The 12,844-nt window shown below is 38.2% G+C and overlaps 1 protein-coding gene across 5 annotated transcripts in view; it reads right to left on the bottom strand.

Moving 5' to 3' along the window:
• SLC4A4 (solute carrier family 4 member 4) overlaps window positions 1-12,844 on the bottom strand; it is a 295,337-nt gene that overhangs the window by 200,949 nt on the left and 81,544 nt on the right. For all 5 annotated transcript variants that reach the window (XM_024754102.1, XM_024754101.1, XM_024754105.1 and 2 more), the window contains exon 3: window positions 7,126-7,261. In XM_024754102.1, the coding sequence (XP_024609870.1) occupies window positions 7,126-7,261 (136 nt within the window). The remainder of the gene's footprint in view (window positions 1-7,125; window positions 7,262-12,844) is intronic.

Genomic DNA, 12,844 nt, shown 5'->3' with positions numbered 1-12,844 from the left:
CCTCCACTTTAAGACCCTCCTCCTTTCCCCTGTATCCCCAAAAATGTAGGGAGTAGAGATTTTTACATGTTTTCCTCACATTAAAAAGCCAACACCAAAGAGGTTCTAAAACTTCAGAACTGGACCTTGTTTATTCTACAAAAGTGGTTGTGAAACATTCTGAGAGAAAGACCTTTAATATTCTTGTGTGTGTGTGTGTGTGTGTGTGTGTGTGTGTGTGTGAATTAGTAGTTCTTCACCTTGGTTGGTATTAGAACCACAGAAATAGAAGGAAGTGAGAGAAAAATGACAACTTTATATTACATTCTTATAGAATTCCATGGATTTGCCAAAACAATAAGAGGTAATTGGGTTATTTTGAGGGCAATCATTTTATGGAGTATATTACATAGGCTAACTTTAGGCATATTATCTTTTCAGGCTTACTCACAGAACCTCTAACCATGTTGACTGGGAGCTAGTATATGAATCATATTTACATCTGATGTTACAGTTTTTTGCTCAAGATGAGACTCTAGAAGATCCCATAGTATATGAAACCTAGTCAGGGTTACATATAATTATGTTATTGATAAAGAGTATAGTGACCTTGTTTTTATTCCTAGGAGTATTCTTATTAGCTGAGGGATAGGATCTTTAGTCACAGAATTTAAGTCCAAGATGAATGACAAGGGCCAGCTAGAAACTCAGTAAATGGGAGTGTTCTATACATACAGCCTTCATTTCCCTCTTCTCTTTCCTAAATGATAACCAGTTGCCCTTCTATCAGTCACCATCAATCTGTATGGCCAAATCCATGTTGTAAAAGAAAACTAAGCCTCACTTACATACGGTATGTGACAGTAGCTCTTTTCTGCTATCATCTTCAACTGTCCAAACAATATAAGTTTAATAAAATGTTCTTTAAGAAAAGAAAAAAAGGAACAAAACCATTGCATTCTTCTGTGACCAATCTCCTCTCCACAGTTTATCTTAAATATGACTTTGAACAAGTTTTAAAAGTACCTTTAGAAATAATAAATCCCAACTAGCTTGGATTTAGGGAATAGTATTACTCACCCTCCTGGATTATACCAGCCAAGATTAGGTCAAGCTTTAACCATAATGGAATGGGAATGTAGTCTCAAAAAGCCAGTTCCTTAGAATCTACATTCCTAAGAGACAAGTATTGTCTCATAGTTCAGTTTAAGCATCTATTTCATTTTGAGTTCAGTAAATATTGTATGTTGAGATGATGTCATATCATAGTATAGCTAATTGCACAAGGTAACTCTGGGATAATGACTATTAAATTACTTTAAAATACATTGCTCTAATTGTTCAAGGAACTGACTATACTTCCAATATACACTTTTACTCAGAAAGTAATGATTTACCCACTTAAACAGATTGTTTGCAGGTCGTTTCATTCCAGAAACTACACATGCTATGTCTATCCTCCTCACATATCAAGGACAAATTTGGAAAAAACTGAAAACGACTCAGTTCAAATCAGAACCCATTAAAGAAAAGGCTAAGGCAAAGGTACCAAAGTTCAGGCTATTGGAGTGTCAATGAATTTGTAAAGGTGCCTTAGAACCATGTAATTACATTTTTTAAAAAAAAGACATTTTTACTGTAAAATGTACTAAAAGCTACTATCTACCCTTCATGACTATGAATAACCATGTATTTGCAATAAGTTTCCTACCTTTCCTTTTGTCTCAGTTCTTGACATGTTATAAGAAAATTAATTTCAGAAGCTGGCTTTTTCAATGCTGGCAATTACAAAACTGTTGTAACCTTGAAGGAAGAGTTTATTAGGTGACGTTTATTTATTCCAAGGTCTTTGAAGAATAATGATAAAGTACACTGCACTTTAACCCACTCTGAGTGACTGCCAACCAAACAGCATTTCACTCATTTGTTGAAGAAATAGAAAGTCCACTGGGAAACACTGGATTTTGCAACGTTCCAATCATATGATTAAATATACTTAAGAAAAGAAAAGACCTCTAACTTTAAAACATGCCAGTTTTACAGTGGAAAATAGACATGACTTTCGTCTTGGAATATAATCCAACTACGTAAAGCTATTTTAAAGCAATAATAAATTTCTTGCTAACTAGTAAGTGCCTCATCGCACATAAAAGAAGCCAACGCTAGTGTGCATCTGGGATAAATGACGTCTTTAAGGAGAATTCTTAAATATCTAGATCAACTGTGAAAGTTATTGCAAAACAGTGTAGTAAGCACATATAATTACATAGATGATTAAATTCCTTATTCTTCAGACTTTTTCTTACAGAAGAAGTAAACTTGGTCTAAAATGGAATTTTCCAGAGCCATCCAGTAGAGGAGAGATAGAGAGGTCAGGGTAGATTGGGAACAGAGAGGGCCCTATGCAAAGCCCCAGGGTAAGTGCATGTGGCTGTGTTTGATGGCCAGGCCCCGAAGTCATGTTCTCCAGAGGGAGGCAGGGTCACTCGTGCTGTCCCACTAGAACTGAAACATCAGTACCCTTTTCCTTTGTTGGCTTGTTGGGTTTATTGAAACTTGTGATGTCTTTCCTTTTTACCCAGGTTTGGCCGTAAAATTTGAATCGCAGGGAAGAGGGGAAGTGATCTTTAACATATATTCTTATAACAGTGATAAATTCCAACATGGCCCATCTGAATATTCGCTGTGGGAAAACTGAAAGCCAATAACCATGTTTACAGACATCACTGACTCAAAGGAATACAAGCGTTTGGAGTGGTAGTGATAGCCCTTCTTCCTGGCTTTGGGCCAACACCAAAGCTGGACCATGACTTATTCTTCTACCAGTCTTCTTCATGAATCCATTAGCTAACGCCTAGCCACCTAGAAATTGTTAATGAGAAGCATAGGCTCGTTCACTAATACCAAATATTCCATTATAACTACTGCTACACCACTGAATGTCAGTATTCTAATGACCTAACACTGAGGATACTCCTTTGAAAAAGAATATTCTCTGCATTCCACTGATTATATACATTTCTCAGGTCTGATCATTCTACCCGTGGGAGAGTCCGTGAAAATTCAAAGTTCTGACTTTCAGGAAAGGGAACAGCAGGGAAAAGATGTGAAAAAAGAGGGTGGTAGAATTGACTTCAAACTTCATGTAAATAAAGATTTCCCTTGTTTATAGTTTTACATGACTACTGTGCTTTGTGAGACTTCAATGGGGATATTTTTCCTACCACTGAAAGCATTTTCCTTATTTTTTAAGACACACAGCTAACCTGAACTTCCTGAAGTAAGACTAAAACTGCAGTAATGCTGAGACTCAATGTATGATATTCTTGGTCAAAATCAAATCATTAGTCAACTGAAAAAAGTATAGAACATGAAAAGGGAGAGTACTAAAGAGGGTACTATTGTGTTCTATGGGGTGTAGGCTCACAGTAGAAACTACACTGAGCTTGAGAAGTCTGGCAGGCTAGTTCTCTATGGAATAAAATAGTCCATTTAATTGGAGTTTTCACAAAAAGCAAATAATTCTCCATTTTATGTTAGCCAAAAGAATATTCATGCTGCATTTTCATATGTAAAATGAGCTCCTTCTAAGCACTAAACTTTTATTAGTCTGGTAGGTTTGAGAGCTTTTCATGGGGAAAAAAAGCCCTATCAGGTCTGGAAACTGGACATCATAAATGGCAGTCAGAAATTACTGCAAAAAACATTCAGAAGCAGAGTTACGTTGCAGGAAGTAAAAATCACTGTCAATTTGAATCATTTCTGGAGGCACAACCACCTCCAAACTTTCCAACAGAATTTAGGTAGAACAGTAAACTAAGAATCAAGGTTCTATTTCTCTATTCTTTCATTCTATAAGCACGTATTTCTCGATTGTGGACTGTGTGCCAGGTAGTTGTAGACACTAGGAATATAGTGGTGAACAAAACAACCAAAAATTCCTCCCCTCATGGAGCTTTAATTTTATTGGAAAGAGACAATAACAAGATATGTTAATATGCTAACTGCTGATAAGTGCCAAAGACAAATAGAATGGAGGATGAGGGATAAGAAGATTTGGGGAAAGTTTCTATCTTAGACAGGGCAGTCACTGAGAAGGTCATATTTGAAAAAAGACCTGAAGGAGGTGAGGAAATGAGCCAGGGAGATGACTGTGGAGTACAGCAAGGAGAGCATTTCAAGTGCAAACCGCATTTGAACAGCAAGTACAAAGGCTCTGACACAAGAGTATGACCAGGCCAGTGAGGCTTGAGCAGAGTGAACCAGGGGGAGAGAAGTAAGAGATGAGGAGATGAAGTCAGAGATCATAGTGTATAGTTCATGAGGGAGGCAAGGGCAGGTTCAGGGAGATGGACTAATTAGGAAGCATTTGCAGTAATCTAGATGAGAAAGGACGGAGGCTTGGACCAGGGTTGTGGCAGCACTGAATGTGAGATATGGTGAGATTCTGAATATCTGAATAACATTGAGGGTAAACTAAATAGGATGTGCCAGTGGATCAAGTAAGGGGTGTAGAGAAAGACAGGAGTCAAGGAAGACTCCAATCTTTCTGGATTGAGCAACTAAAAAAATGGAGTTGTTCATTGTGGCGGGTAACTCTGTAGGAGGAGATCTGCAGTGGGTAGGTGAGAAGCTCAGTTTCTGACACGTTACTTCGAGATGCCTACTACCCAACCAAATATTTGTTTTCAATCAAACAAGGCAAGAAGTCTGGGCTAGAGATCTAAACACAGATGGCATCAGCATATTGATGAATTAGTTGGAAACATCAAACAAAGGTCCTCTCTTGGGCTTTATCAATGGTGTACTCGGTAACTTGGGTCTGTCATTGAGCTGTCCATTAGTCAGAAAGAGATGGATTATCACCGAACTCCAGCTTTGATCACGTAATATTTCTAAGAAAGTATTATATTTAGAACAGTAGATTCTAAGGCAATGAGTTCTCAACTAATCACGCTCAGCAAATGTTACTGAGCACCTATTACGTACCAAGTGCTGCAAAGCACTGGGAATACAGTAATGAAAGACAGACATGGTGGTCTCTCCCTCTAGACAAACTAGTGTAATGAGGGAGACAAAATGAAAACAATACTATCACATATATGATTAATTAATTAATAGTAATTGTGGCAAATCCTATATGAGAAGTTATAGAAGGTAGACTATTTGTGAGTATGTTTCTTCCTGGACAACTTCCCCCGATACATGGTGTACTCCCACCGTACTTCCTCTCCAGCAGTACATACAGTCTCTCAGGGACCAATGACATCACCAAAATGACACATATGTTCCTAAGGAAATAGTAAGTCTTTAAAGATGGTAAAGTATTCATGACCATCTTAACCTTTAAGAACCTTAAATGAAAATACTATGTCCATCTCATTCAATGTTGAACTACCTATACAATGAGCTGTGATCTCTTCACATTTCTGGGACCAGGGGTCACATAAAATAAAGTGTAGTCTGCATTTGGCTGAAAGAGAAAACAGAATGCTACACCTGAATTCTACTCTATATAGTTACTCACACAGAATTTTAAGATGAAAGTAAGAATCAAAGGAACTCTTCTAGTCGCAGCTGACTACACAATTATACGCACAGGGATGGAACTTTAGAGCTATAAAATATGCATGATGTTAGAGAGGATGTAACCCAGTATGACCCTCATTTGATAGTATAGAAAACACAAGCTCAGGAAGACTACATGACTATATAACTTGCCCAAAGTTAAACAGCTAGTTAGCAGCAAAGCCAAGACTAAACCAAAATCTCCCCAACACTTAACTCATGCTGCACCAGTATAATTCTCACTCTGTTTTTTTTCTATTAGAAAGAATGAAATGGAGATACTGGTACAAGTTTTCACTTTGAGAGCCTTCTTTTGGAGAATGTTTTATGAACTGAAAGTATACTTTATGAAGGACTTTTAATATCCAGGTTATTGGTGCTGAGAGGGGAATAAGAGACAATTACTATATCATGGAAAGTGGCCCCAAAAGAATAAAGAGTGAAGAGCTTCAAGTGGCAGCCTCAGAGATGGAGGAGCAGAAACGAGTTGTTGCCCACTTCTGTATTCCCAGTACCTAAAACAGTGCCTGATGTGTACTATGCATTCAGAACATAGTTGTTGAATTTAACTGATCTGAATTAAATGACTATAAAAGGCATATGTTAACATTATTTTGTTTGTGGAAGTCAAATGCACTGAATCCCCATATAATGATGACAACGAGAGACCAATAACTGTATTATATCAACGTCTTTATGGTACACAATTTTTATATGTTATAGAAGATTTAGTGTGGCATATATAACTAAATATAATGCAGAAAGACAGAAAGAAAAGCTCTTATTGTGAGATTAAAGAAACTTTAGATATTTGTGCAGTGCTTAACAATTTACAAAGCATTTCCATATATATACCTGTATGTATGTATATAAATATCCATGATATAATTCGATATCTAGTAGAACCTTATATTTACATATTATATATCTTATATCACATACATATATATTATATGCAATAGACATTATTATCCACTATTTGTTGATGATGAAATCAAAGTTCTGAGAAACTGTTATGCAGCCGGCAGGTGACAAAAGTCTGAAATAGAACTCAGGTCTCTAACACTTCTAATTCAAGTGAACCTTCTATTCGCTTTCACTGGATGTTTAAAAGATGACAGGTTTTCACCTGAAATAACGGCAAGTTTGTGTGTAACAGTCATTGTCTTTGCAACCTCCCTCCTAACAGGAAATGGGTAATATAAGTCAGACATGGTTTCACAAGATACCTTGGCATGTGGAGACTGTGAACACATATCACTAGGCTATCATGTTTAGGTGCTGGAGTTTCTCTCTTTTAAATATTTTACTATTCAATAGCATACAAACGGAGATTTACTTCTAATTCCTTATAAAGGTTAAAATTATAACAATGCAGATCAATGACTTCAGCAGTGAAATAAAGGGTGTGTCCTGCATCCATGTCAATGTCAAAGTCGAAAAAGAATCCTTTTACTCCTTAACCCAGCCAACCTCATGCTCATCAATCATCTGGGCTAGAGAAAGGAGCTCACAGACAAGAATCCTGCCCTGCCCTTATTTCCCCACGTCAGTTCTACACAGTCAGCTATGGCTCACCTCGCTGTCTCCTTCCACTCCATCTCCTGTCCATCCACGGCCAGCAGCTCATCCAGTTCCGTGAAGAGCTGAGGGGGTGCTGGACTGTCATCCTCCTCGCCCAAGATGAATCGGATGCGTTCTGCGGCAGGAGAGACTGCAGAAGTGAAAATACTGTGGTTAAACATTGGCTGGACAACCCTGAGGAAAGTGTAACTCCGAGCTCTTCCTCCGTCCCCAAAGCTGATGGGCTTCCCTTCCACATTTTCAGTGGACATCTTCCTTGCTGAGCCTTCCTTGTCCCCAGTCTAATGACAAACAGGAATCCAAGGCCTTCTCTAGTCCTTTAGTTCTGAACTGTGTCTCAGCTCTCCACCACTCTCCAGAAGGACAGCGCTCCAGTTCTGTGTGGCGACTGGCAAAGAACCTTTAGCCCTCTGATGAGCTCAGGTCCAACCACATGACCTTCCCTCCTTCCCCACTGATGACCCATCCAAAAGTATAAGACAGAAACCAGCTTGAGCCAATCACTTTTCCTACAACAGTGGGAGGGGGCAACAGAGCACCCCAATGCTGGGTTTCCCCCAGGCCCCCGCCTCCCAGCCACCCTCCCTCTGTCCAATGCCCAAAGCAGCCCACACCCTCGCAGGTTCCTCACTGCCCATAACTGCCTAACTGCAAAGCTGATGAAGGAATATTTAACAAGATGGAGCCTCTTCTTTACATAAGGGCAGTACCCAAAAATGTTTAGTCACACTTCAGTGCACTTGAAAAACAAGCCCAAGTAAAATATTGTACACACGAAGGGAAAAAAAATTTCCAACACACTCAAGCACATAATTGAATGCCCTACTAGCTCCTTTTGACCCCATCTCCTAAAAATCATGTAATGAAAAATTAACTAGAATTTCCCCCAGGTTGTGGGCTATTTTCTCTTTCTTTAAAAAAATGGAAAGCATTTGGAAACTGATGGCTATATTACAAAACTAAGGCCCACAGATACTCCTTATAATCCCTGGGTAAAACCAAGAATATACATGTAACTGCAGTCCGAGTACACAGATTTATTCATATGCAGAACTTTGTAGAAATATATGTACTCAACCTAAAAAAACAAAAAACTTCCTACCATCTGAAAACCACTATAATCAGGACAGAATAAAATTCCGTAGATGACAATATATTTACTACAAATAAACCCATGAAAAAATATTCAACCTACCTAGTAATCAATACTAACTATTAAAATAAAATACATGTTGTACCTATAAAAATGGCAAAAACTGGGCTTCCCTGGTGGTGCAGTGGTTGAGAGTCCGCCTGCCGGTGCAGGGGACACGGGTTTGCGCCCCGGTCCAGGAAGATCCCATGTGGGCCCGTGAGCCATGGCCGCTGAGCCTGCGCGTCCGGAGCCTGTGCTCCGCAAAGGGAGAGGCCACAACAGTGAGAGGCCCGCATACCGCAAAACAACAACAATAAAAAAAAAAATGGCAAAAACTTTAAAGAATGATCATCTCAATGTTGGCAAGGGTTTAGGACACATGTACCAGCACCTTCCAATTTATGTCGCTGGTAGGAGCCTAAATGCGAACATCTCTCTGAAAAGGTATGGAAATGTTTTTAAAGTTTATCTATCCTGTGAGTCAGCAATTCTACCACTAGCATCTACCACTAGCAAGATGTTCATTCTAAACACATAACAGTTGTTATCACAAAGTCTTAACTACAGAGGTGACCACTACAGCATAGTTTATAATTGAGAGAAACAGAAAAAGCTTAAATGTCCAAAAAGGAGGATTGGTTAAATAAACTATATTACAACCATTCAATCAAATACCACACAGTCATAAAACATGAAGATGAGATTATTGTTTTTTGACATATATATCATATAATATTAATTGAAAAAAATAAAATTACAAAATCATATGCATAAAGCAATCCCATTTTGGTAAAGAAAAAATTACACGTATTCCATAAAATAGTCTGGAAATGAGAGAGCCCTCATTTTGCATGGCTCTAATGAGTGTGAATTTCAGCTACCACAGTTTGGTTAAAGAACACTAGTCCCCCAACAACACAGTTCAAATTTCAGCTGGATGGTAAATTAACTGTGAGTAATTGCATAAAATACAATTACTGTATTTTATGTACTGTATTTTACGTATATGTACGTAACATATATGCATCATGATCGTGACCAATCATAGTGCTCCTTTCGAAGTCTGCCAGTGATTGGTCACTACACATTTGTTATCCAGTTCATGCACAGACAGCACAGTGTGTAGCTGTGCTGCCTTCTTGTCTTCCAATGATAAATTCATATGACATGAATAATCAAAAGAGGAGCTAGCCAACAAAGATGAAAGTACAGCACAGAAACAAAAAGTACTAACACTGGAAGTGAAATCTATGTCAAATACGAATGGAGTTACAGAAGACCTAGCTGATTATGGGAATGTAGATAATGCTCCCGTTCCCCATTTGAGAGACTCTAGATGTACAGTCAGAGGAACTTAGTGAAGGCGAGCTCATTAACATCAATAGTAAGGCAAGTGGTTGTAACAGGATGCTAACGATGTCCCAGAGGGAGTGATGCTGGCAAAAATGTTTCATGTTACAGGAACCCTCAGAGACATTCCCTAACACGGAAAGCGCAAACGATAAAATGTTGGAAGCTGATCCAGACTTAGAGAGGAGAATGACAATTGCTCTGGGCATAGAAAAGATGCTCACTCCATTTCATGAACTGTACTGTAGGAAAAAGGCAAACTACTTCCGATAAGATTTTACGAAGAAATCAACCACTTTAATCTCAATGTTTCTAATGTTTTAAATTAGCAAATACTAAATAAATAACTAGTTTTACTATTTTTTTCACTTCCCTATACCTTTATAGCCAACAGTAAGAGAGATTTTAATGATTTGGCAAATTTTTTTAAAGGTCAAAGAACAATAATAACTCTTCCCATTGATCATTAGGATTGTTTTGTATAATTTCAGCTTGCATAGTCATTTTTATGGTCCTGCGCTACAGTGTAAAGCGAGGACTGCCTGCATACATACCTTTTAAATGTTATGCAGTTTGTTTCTAGGACTTCTATTTTCTTCCTTTCACTTTCCTATCAATTTTAAAACGTGCACAACTCATTCATGTATTCATTCAGCAATATTTATTGAGTACTGTCTATGTTCTAAATAGGCTCTGCTTCAGGCTTTGAAGATAAAGCAAAGAACCTGACAAAAAGGTCCCTATTCTTACTGAGTTTAAATGCTAGGAGGGAAAACAAACATTAACTAATTAATTAATTACTTAAGTGAATAAATAAATTAGTACATAAACCAATAAACAAGAAAAATATCTGCAAACTGTTTTGTGTTCGCAGAACATTAAAATAAGGTAACCGAATACATATTAATATAAGATACAATATGTTTTACTTTTGTAATTAGAAAAAAAGCTTTGAAATTTCTTAAATCTCCGGGAGAAAAAAATCTAAAGTTCCAGGACTTTTGTGTAAAAACATTTGCAATGCCTTTCCAATCAAGAAATGGGATGTGGGCTTCCCTGGTGGTGCAGTGGTTGAGAGTCCGCCTACCGATTGTACCAAAAAAAAAAAAAAAAAGAAAAGAAATGAGCTAAATACAAGACACAGTATTGCATTGAGACTCTGGAGCCAAACTGTCTGGGTTTGAATCCAAACTCTGCTGCTTAATTGCTGTGTGATCTGAGAAAAGCTAGTTAACCTCTCTGTGTTTCAAGTTCCCCACCTGAAAAATGGGATGATGATGATCACCATAGTAGCTAAAATACAAGGTTTAAGTTCATTAAAAAATTGTTGACCCTTACTAGCAAAACCTGCCTAACTTCTAAGAAAGAAAGCTCTCATAGATATTAGCCTTGACAACCCTTATAGGTTGAAAATATATAAGGTAAGAAAGAAAATAGCCCAAAGTTCTGCATGTTTTACTTCTGCATGTTTTACTTCAGTGAATTAAGTGGCTTCAGTAATGAGAACACAAAGGTGTGTGTTTTAGGAAACAGCCAATGAAAGAACAAGGGGAAAATAAAGAAACCCCTTCCGCCTCACTTTAATACTGGGGGAGGGGGGGCAGGTGGGGGGCAAAAACATCAGAAAACCAACTTGCTTTACGGATGAATAGATTATGATTCTAAGTAATACCTAATCTAGTTTCATCATAAAAGAGAACCTGGAGAAAAAAATGAGACAGGGTGACACAGAGGAAAGAAAGGAGAGAGAGAAACTCTCAAATTCATCCAATCACCTTTGTCAGAACAGAAGGCCCCTAGATCAAAGTGAAGTTAATGTCTCTAATCTGCCTTGATTTTTTTCTTTTTTTATTCTGCCCTCTGGTTAAAATGTGTTTTGGCTTTTTTGAGTAGCTCTAGAATTTCCTGGAGGGTCCTATATCAACATGGTTTCTCTGACCCAGGTCCACCTGTTGGCAGACCACGTGATGGTCTGCAGGGCTTGGGGACACCCAGTGCTCCCAAACCCCCATTGCCAACAAGAAGAAAGCAAATGTAGGGCAGGGATGCTGTCCACACTTACTGCTGCCACCAGCTACTGCAGCAGACATCACTTCCACACCCGCACTCTATCTCCTGTGGAACTTGAACTTGGCCTCTGCATTTGCCTTTCATGTAACTCTGGCCTCAATCTGTGCATTCAACCTTTTCTCCCACAGCAACCCAGAAGTGTCTTGTGACGAAATATACCTGCTCATTTTCAGATCTGTTCCTTTTTCCAGTCTAGAATATTCTTTTCTTTCCTCTCTAACTCTGATTCAATTTCTAAGGCCCAGATGGAGAGTCTATCTTTTCCAATAACCTATACTAACCATTCCCAGAGACATGAATCTCTCCTTTATTCAAACCGTAACAACACTTTATGTCTGAATTACTCATTTAGGCACTAACAAATATACAGCTTGCTCATTAGTCCCTAAACTTTTGTAGATGCACCTTCTCTCTCCAACTAGGTCACCAAGGCCCTGAAAGACAGGGTCTGTATTTTATGCACCCTCCTTAAAGACCAACACAGTGGTGTGCACCTAACAGGCACTTTGAGTATTAATGAATTAGACATGACTAAATAAAACTTGGACATTTTCAAATACACAAACTCACAACCGCTTGCTTGCAAAAAGCCACTTACATTAAGAACTCTGAAATGGAAAATAAGTTTGGAAAACTGTCCTTATTCTACTCTTCCCCTTAATCCATCTTTGCATGAGCTGCACCAAAATATAGTCGCCATTCCCTGTACAGAAAGTCACAAATAAAAGAATGAATACTTCCGGTGAGCTATTTTCCTCTGCTAGATGCAATCTCCTCCCACCCTGAGGGACCACAACATTTAATGTGCACATCTATTAAGACATTTAATATCCACTGCTTGGTGTGTTATTCATTGTCGTACTTTGTCTTTGCAGCTTTTCATGCCTTACCTAAACTGCTCTTGGCACCTATCTTGGGCACAGTGAAGTTATACAAAAGAGAATGGATGGAAAAATGAGTAAAAGAATGAATGAAACAATGAATAATATATATTCTGCCCCAGTTCCTCACAAGCTTTCGTTCTATGCTTCTATCCTCTACCTCTTTTTAAGCACAACTAGCAAAATGACATGATGAACAAAATGAAAACCCTGGAGGCTTAGCAATATTTGAAGTATAGTTCCTACACTCTCATTTGATAACTTAATTAATATTTAT

The sequence above is a fragment of the Neophocaena asiaeorientalis genome, unplaced genomic scaffold (assembly GCF_003031525.2).
Source record: "Neophocaena asiaeorientalis asiaeorientalis breed wild unplaced genomic scaffold, Neophocaena_asiaeorientalis_V1.1 scaffold148, whole genome shotgun sequence".
NCBI lineage: Eukaryota > Metazoa > Chordata > Mammalia > Artiodactyla > Phocoenidae > Neophocaena > Neophocaena asiaeorientalis.
The sequence above is the reverse complement of the archived record's forward strand: the minus strand, read 5'-3'. Positions and strand labels throughout refer to the sequence as shown.